The sequence below is a fragment of the Antechinus flavipes genome, chromosome 4, assembly GCF_016432865.1.
Source record: "Antechinus flavipes isolate AdamAnt ecotype Samford, QLD, Australia chromosome 4, AdamAnt_v2, whole genome shotgun sequence".
NCBI lineage: Eukaryota > Metazoa > Chordata > Mammalia > Dasyuromorphia > Dasyuridae > Antechinus > Antechinus flavipes.
The window spans coordinates 194,904,170-194,922,792 of NC_067401.1; the positions used below are offsets into that span (position 1 = coordinate 194,904,170).

The following is an 18,623-nucleotide window of genomic DNA, read 5'->3' on the forward strand; positions in this document are numbered from 1 at the left end:
ATGGTCAAGACCATACTGTCATATGAGTAGAGAGTGGACTACAGTAAAAAGAGGTTTATGGCTATTGCAAGAGTGCAGGTGTTGTTTTTGAACAAACAAAACTAATGTAAACAAGATTAGAGGGGAAACAATAAATTGGGAAACTGGTTTTTTTACATTTAAAGGTTCTGATAAAGACCTCATTTCTAAAAAAATATAGAGAATTGATTCAGATTTGTAAGATTTCAAGCCCACTGATAAATAATCAAAATATATGAACAGACAATTTTTAAATAAATTAAAATCATTTCCAATCATATGAAAAGATGCTCTAAATCACTATTGATCAGAGAAATGCAAATTAAGACAACTTTTGAGATACCACTATACACTTCACAGGTTGGCTAAGATTATAGGAAAACATGACGAATGATGGAGAGAATGTGGGAAAACTGGGACACTAATAAATTGTTGGTGGAGTTGTGAATTGATCCAACCATTCTGAATTTGGAACCAAAATTGATAGCAATCCATCACTGTTTCCACTGGGCTTATATTCCAAAGAGATCTTAAAGGAGGGAAAGGATCCCACACATGCAAAAATATTTATGGCAGCCCTTTTTGTAGTGGCAAGAAACTGGAAACTGAATGGATGCCCATCACTTGGAGAATGGCTGAATAAATTATGATATATGAATATTATGGAATATTATTGTTCTATAAGAAACAATCAGGAGGATGATTTCAGAGGGATCTGGAGAGACTTACATGAACTGATGCTAAATGAAATGAGTAGAACCAGCAGGTCATTATACATGGCAACAGCAAGATTATTCGATAAATCGTTCTGATGGATATGGCTCGAAAAGAGCCATATCCAATCACCAACGAGGTGATTCAGACCAGTTCCTGTAGAGGGCTGAAACTACTGAATCAATGCACTGAGGTCAGGACTGCTGAGTGCTTGAGGCTAACTACTGATTGGACAGTACTCTATGGGTATATGCTTGGAAAATGGTCCTCTCCACTATCTGTACTGGTTCAATGTTTGGTGTATAGAGGATTGTAGGAGGGACTAGGGGGTGGAGAAAAGACCAGCCAGAGGCACACTCTTGGCGGTAGATGAGAGGGAAGGCGGTTGCAGAGATTCTGCTTCCATCCTGTTCAATCCTGTCTGGGGACCAAGAATAAAGATTAAGGACTTTTGCTTATCCTGACTCTGGCTGATTCTGGGGTATCCTGGGTGCTAGCACGGTTGTTACAAGTTCTAATGATCTTGGGATGAAGAGAGACATCTACACCCAGAGAGGGGACTATGAGGACTAATATGGATCACAACATAGCATTTTCATTCTTTTTGTTTGTATTTTATTTTCTTTCTCATTTTTTCCTTTTTGATTTGATTTTTCTTGTGCAGCATGATAAATGTATGAACACATATGCATAATTTAATATGTATTGGATTACCCGCCATTTAGAAGAGAGGAAATTTTGGAACGCAAGGTTTTGCAAGAGTCAATGTTGAAAAATTACCCATACGTATGTTTTGTAAATAAAAAGCTTTATTAAAAAACAAAATAAAACAAAACAAAATGTCAATAAACCTGAAAAATAAATAAATATACATATATTGGATTTAACATATATTTTTACCATGTTTAACATATATCGGATTAGTTGCCATCTAGGGGAGGGGATGGGGGAAAAAAACTGGAACATAAAGTTTTGAAAAGATTAATATTGAAAAATTACCCATGCATATGTTTTGAAAATAAAAAGCTTTAATTAAAAACAAAAACCAGTGTAGGCGTTAAGATGATGAGGGTCTATTCAAGGGTAGTGGCACTATCAAAAGGAGGAAAGGGAGCTATAGAGATGTTTCTAAAAATTGACAGGTCTGGAAAATAGATTGGATATGGGAGATTGAAGAGTGAGGAGTCAAGAAAGGTATCTTAATTAGTAGCATAGGTGACTAGGAGGGGGATACACTTAAATAGTAATAAGAAAATCAGGGGAAAGGAAGGGCTTGGGTAGAGGAAGGAGAATGAATTCAGCTTTTGGACACATCGAGTTTATCTATGGATACCTAGTTCAAAATTACAACAGGCAGCTGGAAATAGAGCAGCTAAAGTAGTCATTCCTGGAATAAGAGAAGGAAAAAATGCTGGATTTGACAGAATTAATGGTCCTAGAAGTTCTCAAACTTAAGACAAATTCTACTTGGTCATTTGAATGCTAAGCATTTATATGTAAATGTCTCATAACATACCTATATATTTACTTGCATAATGTCTCCAACTAACATTTCACTCTAACACAGGGAAGGAGGTGGAAAAACTACCAAACTTATTGTGTGCAGTGCTGTATAAGAACCTGGTATAACATCTGGGTATAGTTTCACCATAACCGTAGGCTAGAGTGAAAATAGCCTTTAAACAAGTAATTAGGACAAGTATACATTTACAAAATTATTAGTTATGTATATCAATCTATGTGAGAAGGAATGTAGTTATCAAAACATTTAAAAATTTCCTTTCCTTTCAAGTTTTAGGATTGGTGACTTTGGTCTAAATATCAAAGGTTTGCTGCATCCCCAGGGAATTATTTTGATGTCTTATCTCCCAACAATGTAATGCTGCTTAATGGAAGTTACTACAGATCAGTACCAATCAATCTTAACTCCAATAACTCAAAAGATAGATTCAAAAAAAAAAAAAAAAAAAAAAGAGGGAAGGAGACTGCCAAATAAGTATCAAGAAATTAATGTTAATTCACTCTTTACACATTTTCCACAGTGATAGGTGTTGTTTATAATTCCTTTTATTTAAACTATCTGCTCTGATGAGGAAAGTATTTTAAGTTATGTGCTGGACTGATATTTTCTGATACTAACTATGACTAACATTTAAAAGTAGGAGAAAAAAAAAGGATCACAAAAGTAGGAGAATGTGTATGATAAACTTCTTTGGATGTTCTTTCCAAAAGAGAATATGCAATATAGATATTAAGTAAACAATTCAAAGATAAAACTGACTTTTTAAACATAAGGAATTTTCCTTTTCAAAGCTACTCCATGTTAATGAGATATTTAAATATTTTCTTCAATACTTCAAGTCAAAAAACATTTCACTAATGAAGAGAGTCATACTGATTTGTTAAGAACTTTTCAAGTTTTAATACAGAAACAGCCTAATGAGAGCTTATTCTTGATGTTTTATACATATTTGTAAAATTTACCTTCATTTTTAATGTTCAGGTTTATCTGCCAGTTGTAAAGAAACTATTCCTTTGTATCTACAATCAGGATTGCCACCAAGTAATATATTGGTTTGGATCTCATGGCCCCCCCAAGACAGGGTCCCCACAAGTAGGATTAATTGAAAAAAGAATAAAAGAAAGAAAAGTAACTATTCTAGAAGCTAAGCACTAACATTAACTCCTAATATATAACCAAATTCAAACAGATGATATATATTTTACACCAGAATATATATCAAAACAAGGATACCTAGAAATAGGCACTTTTCCCCACTAAATCTTAACTAATATCAGTATTATAGTGTTAGCAATGATGACATATAAGCCTAGTTTTCTCCTCTGTTTAAAGAGAATTTTTTTAATTTGGGATAAGACCCTCTCAAAGAGCTTGTCAATGGCTGCAGGAGGTTCAAGCTATGCTGGCATCAAAACCTCCTGCAGGTGTTCTCATCATGAGTCAGAAGCTTCTCTCGCTACAGCCACAAATAATCTACTCGCTTTGCTCAGGGTTTTAGAGCTAATGAGAGGGACAACTAAGTCCAATACTTAGTTAGAAGTCTATCACTAGAAGGCATAATTAGACAGTTACAACCTATTAATTTTACAAATGAGGAAGACATGGTCCAAAAAGGCAATGATTTAATTAAGGCTAGAATTCAGTTCTCCTGGCTCCAAAGATATATATTTCTTCTGCTGTACTACCATGCCTTCCACTTACTTTTAGTCCCTTTACTTTCACCTACATGAAAACAGAAGTTCATATTTTTTTTTATAATCAAAGAGACATGAATTTTATTTGCTGCTTCCCGCTAAAGTGCAGAATCAACCACTTCATCCTTCTACTAAAATTCCAGTAGCCTCCCTATTACCTCCAGAATCAAATATAAAATTCTTTCTTTGGAGTTCAAAGACCTTCATAAACCACCACTCCTACTCCCACTCATCTACTCATGCCTGGGATAATGTGCTTCCTTTTTTTTTTTTTTTGGAGATAGGATGATACTTTTATTTTTATTTTATTTTATTTTTTTTAATAACTTTTTATTGACAGAACCCATGCCAGGGTAATTTTTTACAACATTATCCCTTGTACTCACTTCTGTTCCGATTTTTCCCCTCCGTCCCTCCACCCCCTCCCCCAGATGGCAAGCAGTCCTTTACATGTTAAATAGGTTACAGTATATCCTAGATACAATATATGTGAGCAGAACGGAACGGTTCTCTTGTTGCACAGGGAGAATTGGATTCAGGAGGTATAAATAACCCGGGAAGAAAAACAAAAATGCAAGCAGTTTATACTCATTTCCCAGTGTTCTTTCTTTGGGTGTAGCTGCTTCTGTCCATCTTTGATCAATTGAAACTGAGTTAACTCTCTTTATCGAAGAGATCCACTTCCATCAGAATACATCCTCAAACAGTATCGTTGTTGAGGTATATAATGATCTCCTGGTTCTGCTCATTTCACTTAGCATAGGATGCTCTTCCTTACCTCTACCTTGTCTCCTGACTTTCCTAGATTCCTTCAAATCCTAGCTAAAATACTGCTTTCTACTAAGTTTTTCACCCTCAAGTCTTCAATTCTAGTGCTTCTTCTTTGTTGACTATCTTTAATTTATCATATATGTGTGTATATTTCCTACATATAACTTGTTTGTATATAGTTGTTTGCATATGTTGTGAGTTCTTTGAAGGCAGGGACTTAGTAAAGTGTCTCACCCATAGCAGGCAAAAACATTTAAGTGACTAATTGAAGGAAAATATTCCTCCTTCCACCTTCTCCTCCAGAAAATGTTTTAAGTCGCCCTCCCAAAACCCATGGAAACTGAGCATTTGTTGAATTTATAATTTTTTCATTCCAAGGGCAAAAAAACAGCTAAATATCAATCAAGCCACAATTTACATAATGGACTTTTTCTAATAAGAATCTAGATACTGTGTTTTATTTCATCTTTGTATCATTCAAAGTATCCAGTAACATTTCCTCATACTTTTATCGAAGACACTGAATAGCTTTGTTGAATGAACAGCTAGATAGGATTAAATGCAAACTCTGATAAAAAAAAAATTCTTTTAAAGGGACCACATTCTCCATCCCAGTTAAAGAACATGTTAGAAAATAACTTTTAAAAATGGTTTTACTTGGAGCAGCTAAGTGATGTAGTGGATAGGGCACTAGCCCTGAAGTCAGAAGGAGCTGAGTTCAAATCTGGTCTCAGACACTTAACACTTCCTCTATCTGTGTGACCGTGGGCAAGTCACTTAACTCCAATTGCCTCAGCAAAAAAAAGAGAGAAAGTGTGACCCTGGGCAAGTCACTTAACTCCAATTGCCTCAGCAAAAAAAAGAGAAAGAGAGAATGAGAGAGAGAGAGAGAGAGAGAGAGAGAGAGAGAGAGAGAGAGAGAGAGAGAGAGAGAATGAGAATGATATGCAAAAGAGAGTTTTACTACAAGGCCTTACATTAAAGCAAGAGTGAAAAACTACTCCACGAATCAAAAATATTCATTAAGTGCCTACTTGTGTGGTAAGATAATAATTACAAAAAACTCTGTCCTTACTGTTTATCATCTAAGACAAATGTGGGATTTGACAATATTAAGAACATGTGAATAAAATGAGAATTGTGAATCCAGTAAGATAATAAAATATATCAAATATAAGTATATTTGGGGGATGGAAAGTATTGAAATATAATATATATAATTATACCCTAAACCTAAAAATTAGCATTAAGTTACTTAATATTACTCTTACAATAGTAAGACCAGACAAGAGAACTAATGAACCATACTTCCTGCTAACATCCTTACTCCAGGAACCATAAGAAAGTCCCAAATGAGATGGAAGACAGTTTGCAGAGACTCCCAGAAACATGGAAGGCTGTTTTTAAAACAAAGTTTCTCTGAGTCTAAAAAGAATCACAAGCAGACTCAGTTTTTAAAGTGATATGTTGAATTTATTACATACTTTAAAATAAAAGCAAATTTTATATAACATCTACAGTTTCATGTTACACAATCTTTTTCCTCTCCCTATTCTATGAAATATGGAAATGTTCATTTAACTTAGTGTTTAAGGTTAGAATTTTGTTTTGATTATAAAATAAAAATAAAATGAGAGGCCAAGAAAACTTAAGACCTGAGTGTGAACAAAGCAAAGTGAAATATCTAAGGCTATCTTCAGGTTAGCAGTAATAGGTTGCTCTCAGTGTTTGGAAAAAAGGCCAACACCTTAGAGACCTTTATAAAATAAAATCAGAAGAGCTCTTGAACAGAATTCCACTCTAATTAAGATTAGAATTTATACAGAGCTGAATTTCATTTGAACAAAGTCTAATTGTACTAAGTATGTATTTCTTCAAGTCACCAATATTCAATGTAATCATATTCCTCTTCACTGTTAAGTGAAATAATTTTATAGGCTACTAAAAATGTGTATTAGGGACAGCTAGATGGTCCAGTGGAGAGAGCACCAATCTCGAAGTTGGAAGGGCCAGAGTTCAAATCAAGCCTCAGACACAATGAAAGAGAGAGAGAGAGAGAGAGAGAGAGAGAGAGGGAAGGAAGGAGGGAGAGAGGGAGGGAGGGAGGGAGAGAGAGAGAGAAAGAGAGAGAGAGAGAGAGAGAAGAGAGAGAGAGAGAGAGAGAGAGAGAATTGCATATTATTAGATGTTTTTAAAATGTTCTGGCAGAAAGTCAGAGTGGATACAGAACTGACCAGGACGACCTAGGTTCCACCTGACACATATATGGAAGGACTATGTGACCGGCAAGTCAACCAGTGACCCAGGAAATCCTCTAAAACCAAGTCATAGAAAAGTTACCAATCTGTAGTGATACAAGTCAACAGGAGTTCCTTAAACCAAAGAAATTACATGTTTAGGCCCTATTCCCACCATGTGAAAAATAAAATAAAACCCACAATTATTTAAGGTGGTATGAGATAGTGGATAAAAGGCCTAGCTATCGAGTCAGTAAGACTTTTTGGTTTAAACTTTGCTTCTGAAATACTGTATCCATGAGCAAGTCACTTATCCCAGGAAATTCTCAAAGATTAAAGCTTACAGGTTAAATTGGCACTCTTTATTTGGTGAAAGGAGTTTCTACACTGGAAGTTCTCCAAATTGACAAAATCACAGGTCCTAAGTAGTAAAATACAATTGTATGGAATCACAGTATGGTTAATAATTAGTTTTGAATAGTCAGTATTCACTTACATTTAAAAAAAAAAAAAAAAAAGCAAGGGCAAAAAAAGTCTACAATTCCATCTGTCTTATTCTACTACTGCATTTATTCACATTCTATCTACTTAACCTCTAGTTTATCCAGAGCCATTTATTGTAACCTCTTTTCCTAAAAATGGTAGTTAGAAATTATTCTTTGTTGAATAGAAATAATAGGAGTCAAAACAGAAAAGCTGCCCCATTCCCACCCTATCCCGTTTCTCTGCTTACCTCTTCCACTTTGCTCTCTGCAAATTCCTCCCTCTCAATTCCCAACATTGATAAATTCCACTTATTTTCATACTTAGATGTGTCTTCATACTCTTTGCACCTTCTTTTTTATCACATAAATCTGACTCTTCTGAAAATAGTTCCAATCCAATCTCTAGCACACTGTCCAATACAGACTGTTACTTAACCCCCTTTTCTGCTTCCAATAGAGTTAGGACAGGAAGAAGCAAGTTTAAGTCACTGCTTCTTATCACCTCGGCACACCATTCATTTTCATTTACATTACCCTCTCTATGAATTCTTTGGCCTGCTATTGACTTCAGACTTATAACTTGTACTAAGTTAGTACCTGGCTCACCATTTTCACTTATGTCTTCACTTAATCAACCTCAAGTCCCTATAACCTCCATACCTCTACTTTGCCTCTTTTGTTCACAAGAGACTTAGACCTCACCATCATCCCAAATTGTGCTACCAAAGCATTTTAAAGTTTGCAAAGGCATTTGATAAAAATTATCACATGTTACCCTCACAACCACCTGGGGAGTTTGCTGCCACTACTATCATCCCACTGCCACTCTTTCCTAAATCTCTTCTTCCTTCTTAGTGACCTTCAGTCCGTTTCCCTTTTCTCAGGAATCAATCCTGTTCTCACTTCTTCCTTCAGTCTTTATCAGCAGACAGAAGATTGGGCCTGGAAACAGGAAACCGAGTTCCACTGAAATCTAAAACCCAACTCAGTTATGACCCAGGCAAATCACTTAACTGTTGGCTTCAGTTAACTAGATAGCACTTATCTCCCATGGTTGTGAGGATTAAATGAATTATTTTAAGTACTCAATACTATGTCTGGCACATAATAAGCACAATAATTATAACTGCTTATTTCCTCCCATCTTTCTTTTCTTCTCCACTGTAAGAAGGCACTTATCCTCCACCCTTGAGTCCCGTGATCGCACATATTTTGCCAAATCCTTAACCTTAGGTTAACAAATATAACCTCTTTTGGCTGGCATTTCATATTCTCCATAATCTGACTCTGACTTACCTGGATAGTTCTATTGTATATTACTCTCCTTCTACACTTTAGTACCAAAACATTATCTTGGAAAACATTAGTTTTTGAGGAAATTTTAAATTATGTTACCAGCTGTTCTCCAAGCACAACAACTATTATGTAGATATCCCTTCACCCCACTACATCTGGAATGTATTTGCTTCTAATATCCACTTTTCAGAATCTTTATCTTCCTTTCCAACGCTTCCATTTAACTTACCACAATTCACTTCTCTCCCTGGAACATGCCTGCTGCTGCTTTCTCTGCTTCCAATGCTCCTTAATTATCAATCAATAAACATGTATTAAGCACCTATGTAATAGGCCCTGTGCTAAGTGCTAATTATACTTATAAATGTAAATGTTTTACTCTTCTAGTAAAATATAAACATCTTGAGGGGAGGGACTGCTTTTTTTGTTTTTGCATCACCCAAACCTTATATTTATCTACATTTAGATATAGATAGATAAGCTACATCTAGTGGAGATTAGTAGGGCTAATAGTTTCCAAATAGAAACTGCAGGTTCTAAAACTTAAAAACTTTTTCTACTCCCAATCCCTTTTTACCCAAGAAATTTTTATGTAACCCATGTACAGAAGTGTATAAAATAAATTTACAAAATATTTACTGATATTTGTACAACCCTCTCCACTTTCAGTTATAAGGTCCCATATGGGGTTGTAGGCCAGTTTAAGAAGATGGGGGACTCTAAGACACAGGATACTAATAATCTCTGGTAAATCAATTAGTCCAATATATGGTTAGTAATCAAGATATAGCTGAACATATCAGACCTACTGCAGTTAATTGAGTTATATGGGGACTACAGTAAGAGGTACTAAATAATGACCTGGGCAATCTAAAATTTTACTATATCTAGTTTGTGTTTGATTGCATGCAAGATTAAAAATAATCCAAAAGTAACCTCCCCATACAGATTGAGTAGCTGGACATGCCTAAGGGTATCCTGGATTATTGGAAAGTCTGATTTAAAAAAAAAAAAAAAAAAAAAGTTTACTGTGACTGATCCTCAAAGCAGATAATATATAAGTACAAGTTCACTGTAGTAATTTAATTACATGTTATGTATTTTTTTGATATTTGGTGTGAAAGAATTAATAAACATGTCTATTCACTAGATTCTTAAGCATATGTTAATGGGTTTAAGTAATTTAAATAAACATGACTTTAAAAAAGGAAGCCTCTAGCCTCAGACAATGATAGACAAACAAAAAGCATTTACTAAGCTCCAGTACTATGTTTCATGCACATAGGAGAATAAAGTATTTCCTACCTATACAATTCCAAAGCCCAATATAACAAGTAATTAGGCTATACTTAAGTGAATAGTAAAATATGGAAGCAATTATTTTCTGTGTTGGTAATACTAGTGGGTACTTAACTGCTTATTCTCTAAAAATAATTTTTTCAAAGTTCTCTTTAAGTGTGTATATATAAAATCTTTGCTATTATTTTCTAATATGTTAGAACTTTCTGCTCCTCCTAAAGAAATCCACAATTTAAAAAAAAATCTGTAAAAGATAAATGCCAAACTGGCTCTTAAAGCCTTCTTTTCTTCAGACCTTATCTTCTCAATCTCCTCAGAATTAATTTTCTCTTCCAAACCATAACTTGGCTGCCAACTGTTTAGGTAATATGTGAAAGAAGAACTTTCTTAAGTTCTCTCTCCATTCTAAAGTAAGTTTATACACACACACACACACACACACACACACACACACATATAGTTTCATAACTTCCACACTGGGTTCTTGCTGACTAAAAAAATGAGTATTAAAAATGTGAAATACAATAATCGCATACAATTATACAAAAATTAAAAACTGAAACTAAAACTCTCCCCAATTTTATGTGACCTGGGAGGCTTTCTAGAAAGAACAGCATTTCTTCAATTCAGATAAACTAATTCTACCATTCTTTCTAGTCCAATCACAGAATAACATAAGGATTAGAGATGAAGTTTTATATCAACTTTATATTTGACCCTAAAGTTTTTTTTAACTATAAAGTGAATTAGTGGTCAAACTGACTTTAGGATCAACTTAAAATTTAATTACTGTCAAACTCCACTTTGAAGTTAGGTTGTAAGAAAATAATAGGTTTTCATCCTATATTATCTTATAAAATGCTTTGGTAGCCATTCTGGAGAATGATTTGGAACTATGCTCACAAAGTTATCAAACTGTGCATATGAGGCTTGAGTTGATGCACTGAGGTCCCAAGCACATTACACATATCCTTTGATCCAGCAGTGTTACTACTGGGCTTATATCCCAAAGAGATCTTAAAGAAGGGAAAGGGACCTGTATATGCAAGAATGTTTGTGGCAGCCCTCTTTGTAGTGGCCAGAAATTGGAAACTGAGTGGATGCTCATCAACTGGAGAATGGCTGAATAAATTGTGGTATATGAATATTATGGAATATTATTGTTCTGTAAGAAATGAGCAGCAGGATGATTTCAGAAAGACCTAGAGAGACTTACATGAACTGATGCTGTGTGAAATGAGCAGGACCAGGAGATCATTATACACTATATGATGATCAATTCTGATGGACGTGGCCCTCTTCAACAATGAGATGATCCAAATCAGTTCCAATAGAGCTGTAATGAATTGATCCAGCTACACCCAGTGAAAGAACTCTGGGAGATGACTATGAACCATTACATAAAATTCCCAATCCCTCTATTTTTGCCCGTCTGCATTTTTGATTTCCTTCACAGGCTAATTAATTGTACACTATTTCAAAGTATGATTCTTTTTGTACAGCAAAATAACTGTTTAGACATGTATATTGTACATTTTGTATTTAACTTATACTTTAACATATTTAATATGTATTGGTCAATCTGCCATCTGGGGAAGGGGTGGGGGGAAGGAGGGGAAAAGTTGGAACCAAATGTTTTGTAATTGTCAATGTTGAAAAATTACCCATGCATATATCTTGTAAATAAAAAGCTATAATAAAATAAATAAATATATGAAATGTTTTGGTAAATGTAAACTGAAAAAAAAATTACTTTGGGCTACAAGTACAAACAAATATTCAAAGAGAAAGAAAAGAAAGTAAGGAAATAAGAGAATATGGATTTTGGGACAAACAGTTTTGCCTTAAATAATATTTATTATAGCATGAAAATAAAATTGTCACATCTAAGTTGGCTCTTTTCTAAGTCTATCCTGCTGCTAATGAGTGAAGAAAAGGGCCTGGATTTGGTAACTGCTCATTGAAACTTTATGGATTTAAAGATTTGTGGAACCTTCATTGTGGATATCCCTCTACCAACACCTATCACAATCTCTACATTTCCAAATATAAGATAAGAAATTCAGTAGCCAAAAACTGTCACTCAAGGATGAACCTCTCCAAATTGTGCCAATTTGGTTCTTAGAGACATTACTACCAATTGTTATACCTGTATTCAGTATCCATCTACTGACAAACATAAGGGTCACCACCACTACACAATGAGATACTGAAATAAGAATTTAGGTGACTCCACTTTTTCATTTCCAGTACTCAAACACTTTAATTAGTTTCCAGCTTCATTACTCAATGGAAAATATTTTCTCCAAAGTTATCAATGATTTTCTAATTGTCACTTTCAATAACCTTTTCTCAGTCCCTAACTTCTTGACTCTGGTGACCAGTTTGCCTTTTACGCTCATTCTTCCCTTGATTTTCAGGCCATTGCTTTAACAGTTTTCTTCCTATATGTCACACTTATCTTTTCTGGGCTTTCTTTGCAGGTTTGCAATAATCTCCTACCTGGTGTACTTGGATATACTCCAAGGACTCAATCTATCCTCTTTTGGTGATCTCATCACCTCCCATAGATTCAATTATCATTTCTAAGCACATGATTCAACTGTTACTTCTAAATCAAAAATTTAATTTTCTTTTTTCTGGAAACTAGATTATTTCCAACTTCATGTCTCCAAGGCATCTCAAAGAAAAAACTATCTTTTCCCCTAAATCCTAAATATAAAGTGAATAAATACATATACAATGCTGTAAAATACAGGGCAGTTTGGGAAGAAGTACTGATTTCTTACTGACAGCTTCATGCAGATGATAGTGCTTGAGTCAAATCTTAATATAAGAGACACTCTGCAGCAGAATGGAGGGAGTATATTCCAGGCATGTGAACAGGAAGTAGAAGGATACAGAGCAAGGAGATAGGGCATCTCATTTGTGAAGAACAAAGAAACAAACAAGTTTGGTTGAACAGAAAGCTGGAAGGAAGAGTGGTATACAATGAGTCTGGGAAGAAGCAGTGAAGGGCTTCAACAGCTAAATAGGAGCCTGTATTTGTTTCTAGGGGCAAGAGGTAGTAGCTATCAGAATAAGAGGCATGATCAGAGCTACACTAAAGGAAATTCATTTTGGAAGCAATCTATAGGATGGACTAAAGAGCATTTTAAAAGACTTTACGATAATCTGGGTCAAAATTGATGAAAATCTGAAATGAGATCACAGCTGTGTAACTCAAATCAAGAGGTTGGGAACAAGAAATGTGATGAAGGTAGAACCAGCAAGATATGGCAACTCATTGGATATGGAACATAAGATGACAGATGTTCAGGATAATGTGAAAGTTATGATTCTGAATGTTAAGGTTATGATTCTGAATTTTAGAATGATGGTACATTTGACAGAAATAACTAAGTTTCGAAGAGAAGATTTAAGAGTTCAATTATGGACACGCCAAATACAAAACAGCTCTGGAACATCCAATTGGAAATATCTAAAAGGCAAATGATGACACAAAAGTGAAAGGAAAGGGGGAAACAGGAGTTGGATATATAAATCTGGGAATCTGATGATGTCACAATTCTCAGATTTTAAAGTTTAAGTGCCTCCTTACTGTCTTTAAGATAAATTTCCAAAGCCTCTATCTGGCCTATCAAGTCCATTACAATCTGGCTGTAGTCTATCTTTAAAACTTATTACACATTACTATTTTACTCTCTCCTTCCAAAGCATACTATGCTCTAGCCAAAATGGCCTGCTAGCTTCTTCTCTGCATATAACATTCTATCTCTAATCGGTTTCTTTAAACAGGATATCCTGCATGCCTGAAATGCTCTCTCTTCTTTTTTCCCCACATGGAACCCTTAACTCCATCTGAGGCTCAATTTAAGGTTTCCTTCAAGAAAATATTCAATATTAATGCCTCAGCATATCACCAAGTATTTTAAAAATTTATATTGTATCTATCTATTTGTAAAAATGTGGTCTTTGTGTAGTAAAATATAAGCTCCCTAAAAGTAGAGACTATTATGATAGAACCACTATTTCCCAAGGATCCATCCCAAGGCATCCCTAACATGGAAAAATAAGGTTCAGGATGCTCACCATTAACTTCTATATAATGTAGTAATAGTCCTACACTAACAGTAGAAGTGGTAATATAGTAGTTAATATTTAAATAGATTTCTACAAATTACACACACACACACAAAATCCTTGAGTTGGCAGACATTTTTCCCACTTAACAAATGAGAAAACTGGGATAGAAAGTGGTTAAAAATATCTGAAGATTTCAAACTCAAATCAGCTTCCAAACTCCAAATGTAGCCTTCTAAATACATTACCCAGCTAACAATATAGTTCCATTACCCACATGAGTCCAACTACAGACCACACCTTCTCTCCAAATATAGCCTATTATCAATTTTACTTCAAAATATATTTTTTCCCTTTTTGAAAGGGAAGCTCTCAATCTAGTTTATTTTTTCAGATCAACTAGAATTTAGTCTGAAGATTTCTTATTTAGTTGTACTCATTTTCAAACAAGTAAAACATGTATTTATTCCAAAAAGAAATACATGTGTTCCTCTTATTCAGACTAAAAAAATACTTATAAATTATGGTGAATGGTATTAATCTTCATTTTACAGACAAGGAAAATAAGTCCCTTAGCCAAAGGCATAAGCATAATGTGGCACAGATGGAATTAGGATCAGGGTCTCCTGATTTCAAATTCAGTGATCTTTCCATTTCATCATGCTGATGATGAAAGTCATTATTTGTACTATCTTAGTTTTACAAAATTAATTGCCAAAAGGCTTCCTTTAAATAATTTTAAAAAATAATATGAGGAGTTAGTAACAACAGACAGAAAAGTTAAGGTTTCAAATTGTTAGATTTCCACTAATCCACCATTTTTTCCTCTCTGATCCCACCATACCCTTGTATACATGTAGCATGTTCAATAGAGCTGGAAGGAGCCAGGAATGCAGAACCAAACTTAATATCACTACTCAGAAAAACTGAGGAAATAAAAATGCAAAGTTAATTGACAGAAGTATCTAGCAAATAAAGAGAAATTACAAATTAAATTTTTTTTAACTTTCTGAATCTAAATTAAATTAATAAGTGATTGCACATATTTTTTATAAACTTAAGTACCATAATGATTACTAGATTAATTATACCACTTTTTCCCTCCAGAGATTCAATTCAACTGTCTACTGCCTACTCTTTATGTGTAGGGCACTATGCTAGGCTTGGAAAAGCTACAAAGATAAAAGTCAGGACATCTGACTTAGAGGAATTTACAGTCTCATAAGAAAGGCAGGTAATTGCTATCTATGAGAATTAACCCTAAAGTTTGCTTTTACCAATAAAGAACAATGAGGAATATATAATAGGATAATCCCAAAATAATATATATCAGGATGTGGCATATATATTAGATTATATTTCATACATCTTAATAGTAAAACCAGACTGTAATTCAGGACCACATACCAACTGACAGAAGTTTAAGTACAGAATTAGTTGGGCTTGAATTTAAACAGTAAGTAAAAAATAAATGGAATTCAAACAAATACTGAAATTCTACTATATACAGTCTGGGTAAAATGGGGAATTATATGGCTTCTAACTTCCAAAAATAATATAAGCTCCATGATGGCAGAGGCCGACTGTTTTTCTTTTCTATCTCCAGTCTTGAGTGTTAGCAAATAGTAAAGCATTTAATAAATGTTTGATAATTTATAGGTAACATTTTCTTTATCTCATAACTCGGAAGCAGGTATGATGGCTATTATCAACTAGACTCAGAGTTGTGAAAACTGAAATATGGAAGGGTTAAATAACTTGTTTACTCATACTGTAGTAGCAGTGTCAAAGCAGTCCTCACCTGTTCAATTTGGTTAAAAAAAATTATTTTTGATAATTCATATATGGATCAAGTTTAAATGTGTGTAGGGACAGCTAAGTGGTGCAGTGAATAGAGCACCAGCCTTGAAGTCAGGAGGACCAGAGTTCAAATTTGACCTCAAGACACTTAACATTCCCTGTGTGACCCTGGGCAAGTTACTTAACCCCAATTGCCTTGGGGGGAGGGGAGAGAGTGTGTATACAATATGTTAATAAGTTAAAGTACTTCACATAGGAAAATGAAAATAGCAAATTGGGTTTTGAAAGCAAAACAAAGAGATTATGATTATCTTATTATTAAAACCCAACTACACCAAATTAAAAACTGAAAGCTGTTACTTACATCCCAAAAAAGGGAATTCTGAAGGCATCATTCTGGTCTTGTTATTAAAAAAGTCAATTTGATTTCTAATGGGCTCTCAATAAATCATCTAAAAAGCAGAGTCTACCAAACAAAACTAAAATCCTCAAACCCCCAAACCACTTACTGATGCAAAGAACAAAAAAAAACCCAAATAAATGAAAATGAAGATAAAGGTAGAAAATAACAAGGACTACAATTAACATGAAGAATTTATTTATATCCACAGTAAAGAGCTAATTTTCTGAATCCGAATTTAAAATCTGTTTTTTACGGACCTTCTCATTAAAATATTAGTACAAGACAATTTATTAAGAATTGGCCTCTTCTCTAGATATTGTATTAGAAAGCAACTCTATTATTCTAGAATCAGCAAAACTGTACAGTTCCCAAAATATGTTTAAACCAGGATTAATCATTCCAGTGGGGGTGGGGGAGTTATAATATGAAACAGTATCACAAATTTTCCATTAATAATTTTCCTATTTGATACTCTTCTATAAAACTGACCTATAAAAAGTGACTTGGTCTTGTTTGTGTTTGAGAATGTTTTTAATAATTCAAACAAATAGTCAAGTTCTTCTACAGGATATTGCAAGAAAATGTCACAAAAAGGGCAAGAGAAGGAGCCCAACTAAAGCCAAAGATGACAGTCCCTGTCCTCAAGTAACTTTCAAGATATGTACACCAAGGTGTGCTCAAAAAGATTAATTTCACATCCTCAACAACTTTGTAAATCCTTCAGAAAGGGATGAATCTAATCCTCCTGCCTTCAAAATGAGGAATCCTCCTAAAGACTCACCCTAAAAATATCTTACTGGGCCGCCTACTCTATCCAGGCACTGCGCAAAATGATGGAGAAGACTAGCTAGCCAAGAAAGGCACACTAGGAAGCAGCACGATACACACCGGTTAGCAGATTTTGGTGACTTACAAATGAATGACTAATGATCTACCAGTTCCCCGGTGGGAGGTCAAAGTTAGGGAAGAGATCTCTCCTTCCTAACGGCCAACACCATTAGACACAGCCAGCCTGACCTAACCCGGCTCTCACAATCCCCTTCATCCAATTGTCCAAATGTGACTAAGCCTGGGGTCCTTAAGACACAAGTTCGGGTGGAACAGGAAAGCAGTGAGAGATGGGGGAGACCCCTAGACAAGGTAGAGTCCCTGGCTGGCGGCTGAGGCTAGGCCATGTGCTGCAGCTTAATGCCTGGCTACAGGCGCATAGCATGGAAGGTCGCCGGGCAGAGGAAGGAAAGCGGGGTGTGGGGGGGAGCGGGGAAAGGCAGAGTTTACAGGACTCACTTTCTTTGGGCTTTGTCCTTCTTGGCCTTGGTCCGTTTCTTTCGGGCCTGGAGCGCAAGCACTGCAGAAGAGAGGAGTTCGTGAAAGGGGAGCGTGGTGGAAGGGTGGGACCTAGGTGACGTGGAGCGCGGACACGGGTGGGCAAGGGCGGCCAGGTGAGGACATCGTACGGGCATTAGGGGTGGAGGGGCGATGGCGGGATGGCCGCGACCCCCCAACAACCAGACGCAGATCCACGGGGAACCCGAGCGGGCCCCCAGATGGAGGACGGGTCTTAGGCCAGGGCGGTAAGTATGAGATGCAGAGTAAAGGACCAGGGAGTCCGGGGGACCCGGGGCGAGGCTGAGAAGAGAGAACAGACCATACCCCGCGGTGCGAATTGGGAGGTTAAGGAGCATGAGGGGTACCACCAGCTCAAGAAGCTGGAGAAAGGTGGAGCCCCGAGACAAGGCCTTCGGGGGTCCGATGAAAGCTCGGGGTCTCCGACCTGCCCTCGCCCCACCCTCGGCCGGCGAGGCGGCCGTTGCCCTCCCCCCACCCCGCAACCCGCGTGGCCCTGGCCGTCGGAGGCCGCTCCGCCGCTCACCTTTCCGCTCCATGGCGAGACCGGTAACCGCCAAGCGCCTGCGCACTCCACGGGCGACTGGCGGCTACTCCTGCTCCCGCCGTAGCCCGAAATCGATGCCGCGCACGCCCCGCCTCCGCGTCTCGCGCCTGCGTACTGGGCGCGGACCCTACCACCTGCTCCTTATATACGGGGGAGGGGGAAGAAAAGGGTGGGGAAGAGACTGTGAGCCAGGGACTGAAACTGGAGGGCTGAGAGAGAGGTGGCCTTTCCTAGGATACTGACGCCTCCCAATCCGCCAACCCAGGACGCCAGAAGCCAGCTTCTTGGATTCTACCGGAATGTAGGACCAAAGACTGGGGTGCAACATAATGCTGAGTCAGGCCTCGAGGCTCTTGCCAAAAGGGACTGTGCCTCAGTTTCCACAACTTAACCACGGAATAACGTCT

At 36.4% G+C, this 18,623-nt stretch overlaps 1 protein-coding gene across 7 annotated transcripts in view; it reads right to left on the reverse strand.

Annotated features, from left to right (window-relative positions):
* The window catches only part of SRPK1 (SRSF protein kinase 1), a 79,655-nt gene extending 61,353 nt beyond the window's left edge, over positions 1-18,302 (reverse strand). For 6 of the 7 annotated variants that reach the window (XM_051996493.1, XM_051996490.1, XM_051996494.1 and 3 more), the window contains exons 1-2: positions 18,196-18,302; positions 17,610-17,670 (exon numbers count right to left, since the gene is read on the reverse strand). In XM_051996493.1, coding sequence (XP_051852453.1) covers positions 17,610-17,670; positions 18,196-18,208 — 74 coding nt within the window. In that variant the 5' untranslated portion in view covers positions 18,209-18,302. The remainder of the gene's footprint in view (positions 1-17,609; positions 17,671-18,195) is intronic. The other variant, XR_007953481.1, reaches the window with a different exon arrangement.
* Positions 18,303-18,623: the final 321 nt, after the last annotated feature.